A 16,394-nucleotide genomic window follows, 5' to 3' on the forward strand; every position below is an offset into this window, starting at 1 on the left:
TTTTTTGTCTTCCTCGCTGACGCACGCCTGGTCTCTCTCGTTTAGGTAGTGAAATTAAACGTTTAAGGGAAGAAACACTTCATATTATATTGTAGGCTATATAACAATACTGCATATGCCGTGTTATCCAAACCAATTGCAAAAACCAACTGTAACAAATTATTTATACTTTGTTCCTTTAAAGGGGTCATATAATGGTACATTATATGAAGTTTATTGTTTTGAAACTTTTACAGGTTGATTGTACTGAAATGTGTGTTGGCAGTGCCTGTACACAACCATCATATAATGATAAAAATCCATCCAGTGTTTTTGTTTTAATCCCCTTTATATGTTTTCCCCTGCCTCAAATCGAGCCGTTCACACGGTCGGACGCCCCTCCCACGATTGTTGATTGACAGCAGTGTTTCAACACAGACCTGCCCTGAGCGAGCTGCCATCATAGTCCGTCATTGTTGATACGCTGGAGCAGAATGGCGTCTAAGGCCGGAGACACACTGGCTACGTGGCGTGAGCGTGGCGTTTCTGTTGCGTGTCAGCTGCGTGGCGGCTGCGTCGCGTTTTCTGTGTCTTTGCACACCAGAAGCGTGTCTGACGCGGCGCTGCGTGGCGTACACGAATACATATTCGCTATATGTGACATAGAGGGAGGGCGCCGACAGACCAGTCTACATTTGGATTACTGTTGCTTTACGACAACAATTTCAACTTTTATCACGCATCTTCCAAAATCCGAAAAATAGGGAAACATGCGGCTGTCTGTTTATTTCAATAACATTTAAAAATTTTGTGTAGCTTTAAAGAGCCTATATTTAGCTATATTAAATATATATAGGCTATATTTTATTCATATGCTATGACCTCTGTAGTGGACACCAGGACTCGACTGTTTAAAAAATAAAATGACATGAAATTATATAGGCAAAAATAATGGGATTCAAAAAAGACATTTATATCTGAATTTGTCAAAACCTAGATTTTCAAACATCAAAATGTAATTTATTAATATGTATTCGTGTACAAAATGACATATAAATATCTTTTCCTATACTATTTTGCCTGCAAACGCTTCCAACGCGCTTGCGTTTCGCGTGAAAAATAGGCGTCGGTTCTATTTCTAGCATGCACCCGTTTTCCGCGCGGCTCATGCTGCGCGTGTCACGCAGGCAGTGTGCAAGCTCTAACCTGTTAACATGGGAGCCGAAATAAAAACGGACACGCCACGCAGCTGAGACGCTCACGCCACGCAGCCAGTGTGTCTCCGGCCTAAGCGATTGTGGTGTTCTGTTCTTGGGTGCAATAAGGAACACAGCAGTCATTTTGATGTTTCTAAATCCGAACCGCTGAAGACGCAGTGGCTGAGTTTTGTTTTCGAAGGGAATATTCTCCACGATCAATGTCAATGCTTTCATGTTTGTGCAAATCATTTCTCACCAGACTGCTTTATAAACGAGGGTCAGTATAAAGCTGGTTTTGCTAAGAAGCTGCTCCTGAAAAAAGAATCGGTAGCAACTATTTATGTTCCCTCTGCACCTCCAGAAGAAGTAAGTGTAAAGTTTTATTAACCTTTATATTAATCTTTGCAAATCGCGAAAAAACGTTTTTCATGACCATTAGTTGTAACATCAATCTGTCAACGAACTAACGTATACATCAGTAAACACATAGCGTTCGTATCTCACTACTCTACCCTGCCAGTGCATACAAAAATAGATCAAAGTGACATTATTAACCAACCATTCAGAAACGTCCTGTTCGAGCCTTAATTGTCGAACTTCTTTGCGGCCGTCATCTTGTTCCGGGTCTTACTCCGGTACAAACTGATACGATTGCACAGATGTGTCCTCAGAGACTCCCGCTGCCATTCTTTCTCCCAATTATACCCTCAACTGTTGTCAAGGCAACACTCCACATGCGTTGTCAAAACGCCAGCAGAACAGAGGGGCGGAGTGAGCGAAGCTCATTATCATTTAAAGGCATATGCACTGAAACGGCGTGCTGAAAACAGAGCTGTTATTGACCAGGTAAAATTAGTGTTTTCTTAAAATACTAATGAGAATTTATAATAAAAGTATATTACAAAGTTTTCATTTAGACCCTAAACATTCATATTAACTTGTATATAACCTTGTCTGCGTGCCCGCTGGCTCGAATTCCTACATTTCGAAGAAGGAGGAATAATGGCGAGTTCACATCTGTGTGCAAGGGTGAACTTGACTATCAGCCACCTGATCTTGGTTCGCAGGATTCCTTCCTGAAAATTTGGCTCCTCGTTCTCATCGTCGGGTTCCTCAATTAAAAATTCTTCATGGGAGGGTAACGGTGGTGAGTCCGTTGGAGAGAAATCCTCCACAACTGACTGTAAACTGGCATTCAAATCTGCCTCCATTTTGTTTGCAATGCCCAACCTCCAACGATCCAATCAATTCCCAAAGGACGAAATCAAGCCCCGCCCTACTTTTTTTTTTTCTAATTTCAGAAGCCATTTCACTCGGATACACGTCACAATAAGGAAAAAAGGACAATCTCCACTTCCGTTTCATGACGACTTTAAGAAATCGGTATCGTATCGAATCGTCATTAAAGGGATAGTTCACTTTGAAATTAATTTTTGGTATGTTTTAGCTTACCTCAAGAGCATCCAAGATGTAGGTGTCTTTGTTTCCGCAGTAGTTTCAATTTTGATATTTTTAGGTCAAACAGTTCTTGTCTGTCAGTCATATAATGCAGGTCTATGGTCACCACCAATGTTCCCTCTAATTTTTTTTTCTTGTTGAGCAAAACTTTTTTCTATTGGGCGGACATTTTTCGCCACCTGAGCAAAAATATTCTTTATACCTGACCTGAACAGCATACGTAGAAACACAATGGTTTCAAGATTCAGTTGTAACTTTTAATTTGAATGTGCCATTTCTATTTTATTTGACCCTTGATGTAACTTATTGGTATTAAATCATATTTTCGAAATGAAGCACATTTTAGGTTACCTGATTTTTTTTTTTTACAGTGCTGTTAACTGTACAGTCTTTACCAAGAAATCCTATGAAAAATAATTTACAAAATCTTCTGCAGGACAGTTCAATTCTTTACAATAATAGAATATAGTATGAAAGAAAAGTAAGCTGTTACACTGAGATGGTCTGGGAAAACCATAAAGTGTTTTTGTACAGTCAATTAATTGTGTACAGGAAGCATTAAACCATCAAAGTTAAATGATTGTTTATTGCTTATGAATTTCCAATATTTTCTTTAGCAAGGGGTTTCAAACCTTTTAATGGCAAGGAGCCCTAAACAATACCCTTGTGATTCTTTATTTAGGCTTATAATATAATAAAATATAGGCCTAATATAATATAAAAAAACGAATTGAAGTATTTGAAGTGATATAATATATCAGTTTAAATGCTTCAATTTGTTTACATATTATATTATAATATGAAAACAAACGGAAGCATTTAAATAGATCTAATAGCTAAATATTTTCAAGAAAAGTGAATGTGAACTCTTTTATAATCTAACCATCCCTGAAACTCCCCCACACACAAAATTAAAGTGGTGGAAATAACGGTTGATGGGCATAGAACGGTAACAATTACACACCCACCCGCGTGCAAATTCAAAATTCAAATAGATGTATTTTGAATTTGCACGCGGGTGGGTGTGTAATTGTTACCGTTCTATGCCCATCAACCGTTATTTCCACCACTTTAATCAAACCGCTCTTCTTTAAAACATTATGATGTGATTTTATTTCACGTCTCTGCGTTTCTCGTTGCCTCTCGTATTGATCTATTTGGTCCGCACACACGACTCACTGCCAATCACACGCGCTCACATCGTTCTCTTTCTATGAAACCTGTAAACTGCATTCACCAGTTTTCACTCTATAGCCGTTGACCAGAGCACTGAAATTATTTCTCACTTAAACTACAATCAAATGGATTTCCCCACACATTTCGCGTCAGTCCTCTGTGTGGCATTTTATTCTTTTCTGCGCGGCCGCCGCTTCAGAAGTGCGCGGCCGCGCACGCGCGCAGCTTAGAGGGAACATTGGTCACCACCTCAAAGAGCATGCACAGAGAAGTCCAAATTAAACATGATTTAATGACTCGTAAATGTAAGTAAACATTGATAGCCTACGACACGAAACGAGCGGTTTTTGTGAGAAAACGAACAGTATTTATATCGTTTTTACCTCTTGTAACCACAGCCACGTCCAAGTGATCTGAGGGCGCGGACGCTTCGGTCTGCGAAAGCGCCGGAAGTGATCTCTCGCGCGGTTGCAAAAAAAATTCAACGTTGTCTGTTGATATATTGAAATCGTCTTTCATTGCGATTTCCTGTATATCTAAATATGTTTAGATCTTCACAGTGAAAGGTAACACTTCCGAAATCTCTGTGTAAACAATGAGTGACGTACACGTGCGAGAGATCACTTCCGGCGCTTGCGCAGACCGTTTGACCGTTTGCGCAGACCGTCAGATCATTTGGACGTGGCTGTGGTTACAAGAGGTAAAAACGATATAAATACTGTTCGTTTTCTCACACAAACCGCTCGTTTCGTGTCTTAGGCCATCAATGTGTACTTACATTTACGAGTCATTAAATCATGGATGCCCTTGAGGTAAGCTAAAACATACCAAAAATTAATTTCAAAGTGAACTATCCCTTTAAGGCTCCGATTTACACCCCTAATTACAGCCTTACTGAGCAATGATGCGGGTGGAAAAAAAACATCACAACATTTGTTTCCATCAGGAGGTGCATCATTTTTTGGTCAAGATCTTGTATTGACAATACAAGAGTCAAGCACTCTGTAAAGTCTACTCCAGCACATCCCAAAGACTTTCAATGAATTCAAGGTCTGGACTCAGAGCTGCCAATTCATGTGTGAAAATAATTATTCAAGCTCCCTCCCAACCATTCTTTCACAATTTGAGCCTAATGAATCTTGGCTTTGTCATCCTGGAATATGGCCATGATGTGTATTCCCATGATGGATAGCCATGATGTCTAACCCTTCTTACGTGCTTGTTTAAGAAATTAAAAGCTACACACTCTATCAATTAGGGTTAGATGAACTGTTGTCAAACATATAACATGCTAGAAACATTATAATCACTGCAATAATGATCCAATCATAGACTTAAATACTTGCCTATTTAAATACAAACAGCAACTTTTTGGGGGGTCGGGCAGTGTATGTGTGTATATATATATATAGCTAGCTAGCTTTGTTCAAGTAATGTTAGAAATGAACATTATTTGCTCATGTATTTTGAATTAAAATGAATCTACATTAGGGATGTAACGATACCCTCATGTCACGATACGATATTATTGCAATGGCCTACTACAAGACATATGGTAAAAGGTTAACAAAAATGTACTATTGATTAAAATGCTAAATTTCGTATTACATTGGGGGTGTAAATGAATAGTCTTGGACTTGGTGCTGGTTACCAAATGCAATAGGACAAAGGTGACACCAAAATAAAAATATTGATGATTCTAAAGCTGAAAATACAGAATTATTTTAGACGAATTATGCTTGTGCTCTGTCACTGAATAGATATATTTAAAGTAATGTAGGCCACTTTTTACTGGTAACATAAGATATTATCAGGACCCACAAATATTCCCCATTGCATAATTATTATACATTAACTCTCTGGGGTCTGATGTGTTTTCTGGGTCCTGGAGGTGTTCTGACATGCTCTGACATGTTTATTTCTGTTACTTGTGACATTTTCATGGCTGAAGTCTTATTACACTGTATTCAGCACAAACTCTGCCACAGTAATATGTCAGCAGCATGTAGGTAAAAGTTTGTAGTTTTGAGATAATGACGTTTATTGCGTGGTTTGTGAAAAAACTAAAAAGAATTGTCACTGAAATAAGGTCATGAAACCCATACTGATTATTTCTTCACAAGACTTTTGAAAATTGTATCACGTAGCCTAGAATATTTGCTCCAAAACTATGTGAAAATCATCCTGACTACTCATTCAGATAAGACAATAAAGTCTTTTAAAATTTGTATGACATGTTTTGTGTAAGAAAGCTTTATGCGAAGGAGGCGTGATCACATTAATATTATTGCTTTTCACACCTGAGAAAGACAAAGACCCTCCCCAAATGACCCTATTCGGTGCTATCAGGCCCTATCATTATGAGGAGCCTTGCACAAAGAATGAGGAGATTTAAAAAAGAATGGCTTTTAGATTGTTTGAATTTATTTACAACACAACATAATCCAAAGATACACAACAAAAGACAAAAAAGCACATTAGTAAACACTGATCTAAAGACAGAGGCTTGAATAGTCACACACCTTTGTGCCATTCCTGAAACATAGTACATACCTGTCATTTCCAAGGTGTTTGATTTTTCATTTTACCATGTTCATGTACAGAGACTCCTGTGAATGTTGAAGTCAGCAGGACTCATCAGTGGCATCTGGTCCCTGTAAAAAAAAATAAACACCTGTGAACATGCTGATATCAAGAGAAACTATATGGCTGCACGACTTTGGGCATACATTGTAGATTTTTCTGGTTAAAATTGCGATATATATATATACACACAGACACACACACACACACACACACACACACACACACACACACACACACACACACACACACACACAGTGCTTAGAATAAGTGAACACACCCATGCTAAAGTTGACAAAAAAAATCATCTTAATGCCTTAATTAAAAAAATGAGGAAAACTCCAACCTTTAGGGACACCAATTTTCTTTGTGAATGAATAATGTATCGCAAATAATTAAATGTTTTTCCTTAAAATACAGGGTGCATACGTCTGGACACCCCTATGTTAAATTCCCATAGAGGGGCAGATTTTTATTTTTAAAGGCCAGTTATTTCATGGATCCACTGGATACTATGCATCCTGATGCCCCACATCATCACATACCCTTCACCATATAGACATGGTTTATTTCAGTTAGCCTAATAGCTGGTTTGATTTGCATTAAGAGGTGATCTTATGGAAAGTACCCCATGCTAATCTCTAGGTATGGTGAAAGGGTATGTGATGATGTGCGGCTATTTTAATTCCAAATAATAATAACAATAGCCTATAGCATGCAGCCTTTAAATCGTTAAAAAGGAACACTTAAGTACACTAGAAAAATATGTTTGTTACTTCAAATGTTTCTATTCATTACAAACACAGTATTTAACAGTAAACATGGTTCTAAACATTATAATATTCACCATATTAGAGTAAACACTGATACTAGCCTAACATCATGCTGTGTTTTATTATCAAACATAAAAACATCCTTGTGTCATATGTATATTTATTTCCTGCCTGTCTAGGCTATAGTTCATATTTCAACATGTTTCCGTCGATTTCATAAATTTTAGTCTAGCAACAGTTCAACTGGGATGTTAAGTTTATGCAACAATAACACTGACTAATATATTTCATAATACATTTCTTACCTTACATCTTTTTCTTGTCTTCAAATCGCGTTCTTCTTCTGAGGTAAATCCAATGTAAGCTCACTGCGTGTCTTCCAAACTCGACGAAAAGCAGAGGACTGATGAAGTTTGGTGCTTTGTTTTTTAGGCAATGAGCGCGTTTGCGTTCCTTCATGGAGATTTGCATATCAATCTCTTTTGCGCGCTTGGGCGTGGTCAAATTAAAAATAATGAGCAAGCGTTTGAGAAACTGGACATCTTGTTGGTTTTATACAAATTACTTAAACAGAGAAAATTTATTTTCGTTTTGAATCAGATCATTTAAAAGTACACACTTAAATGATTATAAAGATATATATCTCATGACTGGGTGAATAGTATTCGCTGAGTTTTGTTTCAGTTTAGAGACGTGCTCCAAAAAAAAAGTTCACGGTGATGCAGAGCCAGAAAGCCCACCCTGTTTATTTTCTTTATTTTACAAAAGCACAATGTTTTATTTCGATTGTAAGTGGACACATAAAAAAGAAGACATTTAACAGTTTATTTTTTCATATTTCTTAAGTCTGTATGACCAAAAATGACGGAGTATTTTAAGTCTATTTTGCTGCTATGTGAAAAAAATCGAGCAAAACACGCCGGCGCGTTTGCCGACCCCAGAGGGTTAAAGCTCCAGTCCGTAGCTTTTTTGGGTTAAAAATTATCCAAAATAAAATTGAGCAAATACATAACCAGCCAGTGTTCAAAACTCTCTGCTTGCCTTAGCTCGATTTAAAATGGTAAGCTTGTAATAATGTTTTTAATTCCAGTAATACTGGTGGATTTCCGCGGGAGATTCGAGCATGTCTTTGCGTCATTACGTCACATCTGTACACATAAAGAAGGAGTCTCGGCTAGTATAAGCTATATTGCGTGTGAGGATGTTGGAGGTGGAGATTTATAGCCTTTTCTCACAGCACTTGATATAATTAAACTTATCAATTTGATGGCGGATCCAGAAAGGTTCAAACTAGGGGTGGGCGATATGGCAAAAATATCATATCACGATTTTTTTCAGGAAAATCACGATTAACGATTTTATCACGATTCTTTTTCATGTTGGTTTTACTATTTTGCAAGTGACTGAGCATTACAGCCAAACTAATGTCCCTATTTTAAAAAAAGCCTTATAGGCCTAGGTAAAAAAAGAAAAAAGAATGGCAGACATTTAGGCCAAAGTGGCGAAGATAAAAATCTTTATCATTATTTTCTTTGTTATTAAGAATTAGGAACAAAGATACACATTAAGCATACACAACTTAATATACAAATGAAACAAACAGTGCTTTATTTTTTCAGCTACAGTAGGGGTATATAACAGTAGCATTGAAGAAAGTAATTAGGCTAAATGAACAAATACGAAAATAAAACACAACATAGACTTCACTGTATAAATTATACATTGATTATTATTAAAGCTACTACTTAAGTTCTCAGTCAAGAGCAGTGAGTGATTTCCTCTGTTTTGTTGTTTTATTAACATTAAAGGGATAGTTCTCCCAAACATTTTAATTGTCATCATTTACTCTCTCAAGTTGTTTTAAACTCGAATAAGTTTCTTTCTTCTGTTGAAAATAAAAGTTATTTGGAAGAATGTTGCTAACCACGTATATGTTTTCTTACTATGGAAGTCAATGGGGACCAGCAACTGTTTGGTTAGCCACATTCTTCCAAATAACTTTTATTTTCAACAGAAGAAAGAAATTAATACAGGTTTGGAACAACATTAGAGTGAGTAAATAATGACAGAATTTTTATTTTTGGGTGAACTATCTCTTTAAGGACAAGAGGCAGCTTGTTTACTAACTGGCTACTGTCGCTTTAAGAGCTGCACGCGACGCGTCTAATATACACGCATTTGACAAGCCGATTTTCTCTAATTTTTTTTCTGTTTGCTTTCACTTTAGACATAACCAACTTTGTTTATGTAAACCTTGTGTGTATTTGACAATATTAGCGCAATAAGACTCGAAAGATAACTTATAACGTAGTCCAGTAAACAGACGCTGTTAGACAGGCTTTTAGTGCCCGTGTGCTTCGGGTGTATGCGCTCAGAAAGCACACGACAGAACAGCGCATCAGCACGTGAATTACATGTTTAACCAGCAAGGCTTTAAAGTACATGCAAATAATGAACTTCTGTGAACTGCAGTGTCCCGTTCCTCTGCGTTAACATTTGTTGTATGTTGAGACGGAGCTCGGCGCCAGAACTGCAACTGATAAAATGCACGATACTACGATATTTCTTCAAAAGCAGATCGTGGAGACATTTTAATCGTCCACGATCAAAAACCGTGATATCGCACACCCCTAGTTCAAACGACAATCACCAGTGCTGGAGATTCACCCGTTCTAAAATGCAAAAGACTTCGGAGTGGCTACAGAAAAAAAGAGACTGCAACCGGACACATGCAAAACAAGTATAAATATCTGAAGGGCTTTAAATGTAGTCACTCAATGCTGATGTTGAACATTAACAATTTGAGAACAAAGTATAATTTGCACGGTTTTGTTAGATTTAATCAGCGCGATTTACTGCAATAATTGTTGTCCCTTAGTTAGTCAGAACCAGAACAAAAGTGGATTTTACTTGCTTGTTCAGATGACATTTTCCGGTGAAAATTCTTATGTTGGTCATACTTCCAAAAAGAATAATCTGTGATTCTGAATGCCAGTATCCACACCGTCGCGGTGAGGTGTCAAGTAAAGTTGATAATCCGCGAATAACTGCAATTGCAGATTTTGAACAGAGATGGCGACAAAGAGGAAAAACTGTGGACTGCAACTTTAAATTCAACATTATATATAGTAGTTTAATGTAGTACTGACACATTTTTTTTCTCACACAGTCATTTTTATTTTTGGTGAGGTATACACAATACATATTACGATACATTGTGTTGCATTTTTGTATTACGATATATTGTGACACCCCTTATCTAGATTAATAAATGCTGTAAAGAATCACATTCATTATTAGTTAATTATACCAAATGCATTAACTAATGTTAACTAATTGATCCTTGTCTTCCAAAGAGTTGATAGTGCTAATAATTGGTGAGGAAATTTAAGACTGAAATACTGCTTTCTGCATGGGTAGTGGAGACTTAATGTATAGTTGAAATAAAGCTAATTTTTATAAAGCTAGTTTTATATGGTTAATAGTTGTTTGTCTTTCATCTGTTCTTCAGGTTCTTTATGGAATCTAAAAAGCAGTCTGTCTTCTGCTCAGCAGTCTCAGACACTGACAGCGCTGGCCGCCACTCTCTCACACTCTCTCATTTTGGACGCTGGAGTGCTCATCCCAGAGCTGTGGCACGCTGAATCTGCCCGTCTGTCTAAAGAGACAACATCTGCCACAGAGTCAGATCATACAGACGAACGGCCTGCAGGGCACAAAGCCGAAGAAATGGAGGAGGATGTGAGAGATGAGAAGATAAATGGAAGAAAGCCCAAGGGACAAATGTCAAAAACAAAAAGTGACATTTCAGATCTGTTGCCTGTAAGTTTGAACCTGCTCTGTCTTGTTGTTAAAAAAAGGATAAGGTTAGATACAGATTTAAATTTTTTTGGGTGAATTTTCTAAGAAAAAATTAACTACAAAAATGAGCCTTTTATTATGATAGGTTCGAGTGCGCATGGAGGTCACAGGCACTTCTTCACTATATTCCTCAACAGGAGGACTATGTCTTATTGACTGGCTGAATGTGTCACATGACTCAAATAAGGCTATTGTGAGGGCGGGAATACCTTCTGCACTCTCCCTTTCCCCTTCAAGCCATGTAAACACAAGTGATGGCATATCTGTCCCTCAGAGCAAGATGGTCTCGCTCTCTCTAAACACAGAGTGACTGTCCTCATTTACATATGAGTGTGCAGGGCTACAGTAACCTCTCTGAACTCCTGTTGGCAAGTGTAACCTGCCCATAGGGTGTCCTGAACATTGTCCTGTTTGAAAGTTCATGGTGAGATTTGATCCAAATCCTCATTTGTGGCCTAGTTTTCATCTGGAACCAAAGCAAAGCATGTTTACTCTATCTGTCCTTTCCATGTTGCCATGAATGGCCTTAATTCTTTCATTTTCTATTTCAGCTTCATCAAGGCAATTATTAGTTATCAGTTAAACTATCTTAAATCAGTTTAACCATCAGTATATGTGTACAGACGACCCCAACAATTACTTTTGTGGTTTTGTTGTGTGTGTATGTTGTGGTTTTAAGAGAGACAGACTGGAGTTGCGAGAGGCCAAAGCACTGATGTCAGCACAGCAGACATCCCTGGAAATCATCGTCAACATGTGCTGCTCCGATGGTGAGATTGTGTTGTTTATAGGCGAGCAGGTGCTTGGGGGAAGACATGGATATTCTAAACCCTGCACAGGATTAGAGGAATGATTTCTGTGTTTGTATCATAGAAGACGAGGCAGAGGATAATGTGATGGAATATTGACTCTCTCTCGCTGTGTGTGTGTTTGTAGAGCCCTCAGATGATGAGTGGGAGGAGATGTCCAGCAGTGATGAGAGTGAGGTGTGTGCTGATGGGATGCCAGACACTAATTCCAGCCTGTTCTCTCCTCTCTGTCTGTCTGCTGAACTTCACACAATCCTGCTCAACCACAGCATACCTCAACAGGTAACACACATTATTACATAGTCTGCAAAACAAACAATGACATGGTCTTTTTGTGTAACTCTGGTGTTACAGACTCTTCTGGTCCAGTAGGGAAAACAAACCTCACATGCTGTACTCCAGGCTGCTTTGGGATATTTGTAAAACAAGCTAAATTGGGAGCACTATGGGCATATTTTGGGTTAATAGTGAAATGAGGATTTTATGAAAGATTATGAAAGATTTTCATGAGATTTTATTTTTTAAAAGAAAACCTTACTTTTAATGAGCAAGGACAGATTAAATGTATCAAAATTGACAGGAAAGACATTTATATTTAGGGCTGTCATGATTCCTCGATAAAATTTGAGTACTCTATTTTAAAGTCCTTGATTGCAATTTACTCATGTCAAGTAACCAGAAAAATACTGAAAGTGGCGCATTCCACGGACAATAATCCATGAAACGCATTATTAGACCGTTTTCTCAGGCTGCACAATGTATTTAAACCATTTAAAAAACATACTATAGCATTGTGCTATTGTTAATTCTCAAAGGCAGAGATTCAATAAGTTAATACAGTATATTTAATATATATATATATATATATATATATATACACACTCACCTAAAAGATTATTAGGAACACCATACTAATACTGTGTTTGACCCCCTTTTCGCCTTCAGAACTGCCTTAATTCTACGTGGCATTGATTCAACAAGGTGCTGAAAGCATTCTTTAGAAATGTTGGCCCATATTGATAGGATAGCATCTTGCAGTTGATGGAGATTGGTGGGATGCACATCCAGGGCACGAAGCTCCCGTTCCACCACATCCCAAAGATGCTCTATTGGGTTGAGATCTGGTGACTGTGGGGGCCATTTTAGTACAGTGAACTCATTGTCATGTTCAAGAAACCAATTTGAAATGATTCGAGCTTTGTGACATGGTGCATTATCCTGCTGGAAGTAGCCATCAGAGGATGGGTACATGGTGGCCATAAAGGGATGGACATGGTCAGAAACAATGCTCAGGTAGATCGTTGGATTTAAACGATGCCCAATTGGCACTAAGGGGCCTAAAGTGTGCCAGGAAAACATCCCCCACACCATTACACCACCACCACCAGCCTGCACAGTGGTAACAAGGCATGATGGTTCCATGTTCTCATTCTGTTTACGCCAAATTCTGACTCTACCATCTGAATGTCTCAACAGAAATCGAGACTCATCAGACCAGGCAACATTTTTCCAGTCTTCAACTGTCCAATTTTGGTGAGCTCTTGCAAATTGTAGCCTCTTTTTCCAATTTGTAGTGGAGATGAGTGGTACCCGGTGGGGTCTTCTGCTGTTGTAGCCCATCCGCCTCAAGGTTGTGCGTGTTGTGGCTTCACAAATGCTTTGCTGCATACCTCGATTGTAACGAGTGGTTATTTCAGTCAAAGTTGCTCTTCTATCAGCTTGAATCAGTCGGCCCATTCTCCTCTGACCTCTAGCATCAACAAGGCATTTTCGCCCACAGGACTGCCGCATACTGGATGTTTTTCCCTTTTCACACCATTTTTTGTAAACCTTAGAAATGGTTGTGCGTGAAAATCCCAGTAACTGAGCAGATTGTGAAATACTCAGACCGGCCCGTCTAGAACCAACAACCATGCCACGCTCAAAATTGCTTAAATCACCTTTCTTTCCCATTCTGACATTCAGTTTGGAGTTCAGGAGATTGTTTCGACCAGGACCACACCCCTAAATGCATTGAAGGAACTGCCATGTGATTGGTTGATTAGATAATTGCATTAATGAGAAATTGAACAGGTGTTCCTAATAATCCTTTAGGTGAGTGTATGTATGTGCTTTATTTATTTACATGCATGTAGGTTACGTGCGTCTGAGAGCGGCTCCATTTACAGTAAATGCTGCTCCACATAAACTGTTAACATTTACCTGTCTGGAGCGCGTCTCAAAATCCATATCTGCATATGCTGTGAGTTTGGGTTGCTTATAACATTCATCTGGGAACTCAATGTGCGCCATTTCATCAGATTTGTAATGTAAATCATTTATAAACCTACGCCAAGTCCCCAACACGGGAGAATCAGTTTGTTTCTAAATATGCAAAATAGTCATCGATATTTCAAAATAAAAATTTTAACCCTCGTTCTGATTTTTTGATGTCCACATGTTCTTGTTCAAGAAATTACAGTGGGTGTAGCAATTCTATCATAAAGTATGGGTTACTACCATACTTGGTGTTCACATGTTAAAAGTGGACTTTGTGGGAAATTCATAAAACATTTAAGAAATACTCAAAGAACAGTCAAAGGCAACTGTTCGTATTTGTATACTATTTGTATAATATACTTAATTTATTTTATTTATTTTTTTATTACAGGGAAAGTGCATATTAATAAACATTTCTTTAAATATGCCAGAATTAGCCCAAAAGTCTATTTTTCATCTGCAGTCCCTAGACAGATGGTAAAAAGTCACCCTAAAAGAGAGTAAAATTACATATTTGCATAACAATATAAAAATTACAATACATTTAGTTAAAAATACTATTATGTTAAAATATACAATCGAAACACACAAACCTATTAAAAAATAACACACACACACACACACACAAGGCAAGAAGCCAGCAGTGGGCAGCTAGAGCAGGACTAGAAGTAAGTTAATGTTGACAGCTCTGACAATCAATGAGTCATTTCTTTAACTGGAACTTAAATGTACTATGTGTTTAGATTTCTGATGGTTATGGGGGTGAGGTTCCACTCAGTAGCAGCTCGAACAGAAAAAGCAGTTTGACCAAATACACTTTTCCTAAAGGGAATGATGCAATCTCCCCTCGCTGCACCTCTGGTTCTGCTGTGATCAGCTGTTCGGGTTTTGACAAACGGGTTGAGAGGAGGGGATGATAAACCATGTATAATTTTATAGAGAAGACATAGATATGAATATTTGACCATGTTTTTCCAGCTGAGTAATCTATATTTTAGTAATATTGGACAATGATGAGAAATACATGGTTTCTTATCTAGAATTTTAACAGTTCGTTTGAAAAGTGATTGCAGAGGTTTCAAAGATGTAACATTAGCTTGTGACCAAATGGGTAAACAGTAAGTGATATGTGAGAAGATCATAGAGTGCATGTACATTTTTGCTGCCTGTGTGGTAGGGGTGGCACGGTTCAAAACCCACGGTTCGGTTTGTATCACGGTTTTAGGGTCACGGTTTTCGGTTCTGTACGGTTCTTGTTGTTATTTTTTCTTTTAATCTTTAACACTCCAGAAATGTACTTCAGCATATGATATATAGTTTAATTATCCACAATTTAGGATACAGTATTAAAAAAAAATGTTATATCATTCAATCATGCACAAACTGAATTTGACTTGACTTTAAGCACATTATTGGGACCATCTCCGAGGAAAGCTAGGTGAGATTTTGATACAGCAAGAGAGAAGATATTGATGACATGCTTTTCGTTTATTTGGGAAAAAAGTATGTGTATCACTATCTCTACAGGAACTTATGTGCATTTTTAGCACACAAAGATTGAAATTAACTTGCATTTATCAAACTGCCAACTTAAGTGTAGCTCTTACAAAAATTGTATCTTTTAAAAGAAAAAGAGAGGAACTCTTAAAACTAAGTAAAAAAAAATAAATAAGTCAAAATACATGAAACATAATTGCCTATAATCAGGCTATAGCAATAGCAAAGGCCATAATCATAAAGTGAAACATAAGTTCAACCTCAACACAAAAACAGTATCAAAAATGCTTCTATTCCCTGAAAGTGAGGATACATTTTTTTTCACTTGAAATTAAAGTGCAGTATTTGGAAACATATGACTGGAGTTCTTATCTAAACTTAAAGTGCCACTGTAGCTATATATTTAAAGGTGACCTATAATTCAAAATTGAATTTACCTTGGTATAGTCAAATAACAAGAGTTCAGTGCATGGACATGACATAGAGCAGTGGTCACCAACCTTTTCAAGCCTAAGATCACATCCCAAGTCCAAATGTAAACCAAGATCTACCACTTGCAGAAAATTATGAAAAAACAAGGCCACAATGTAGTTCTACTTTGACATTCTTTGTTGCCTGTTAGTCACTAGCAAAATATTTATTTAACTATACAAATAGTATATATAACTATACAAACTGTCAACTATAATTCAACATTTTCAACAGTAATATAACATTGTTAAGTATATATCCACAGGCTTATTACTCATATATAAACACAACAATCAGTCAATTACAGGCCTAAGCCAATAATGTACTGT

The 16,394-nt window shown here is 37.5% G+C and overlaps 1 protein-coding gene across 1 annotated transcript in view; it reads left to right on the top strand.

The window, feature by feature from the left end:
- The window catches only part of heatr3 (HEAT repeat containing 3), a 53,896-nt gene that overhangs the window by 21,547 nt on the left and 15,955 nt on the right, over positions 1–16,394 (top strand). The window contains exons 7-9 of the mRNA XM_056233810.1: positions 10,680–10,990; positions 11,709–11,799; positions 11,966–12,120. Of these exons, the coding sequence (XP_056089785.1) occupies positions 10,680–10,990; positions 11,709–11,799; positions 11,966–12,120 (557 nt within the window). The remainder of the gene's footprint in view (positions 1–10,679; positions 10,991–11,708; positions 11,800–11,965; positions 12,121–16,394) is intronic.

Source organism: Rhinichthys klamathensis, unplaced genomic scaffold, assembly GCF_029890125.1.
Source record: "Rhinichthys klamathensis goyatoka isolate OS25496 unplaced genomic scaffold, OSU_Roscu_1.1 h1tg000378l_1, whole genome shotgun sequence".
NCBI lineage: Eukaryota > Metazoa > Chordata > Actinopteri > Cypriniformes > Leuciscidae > Rhinichthys > Rhinichthys klamathensis.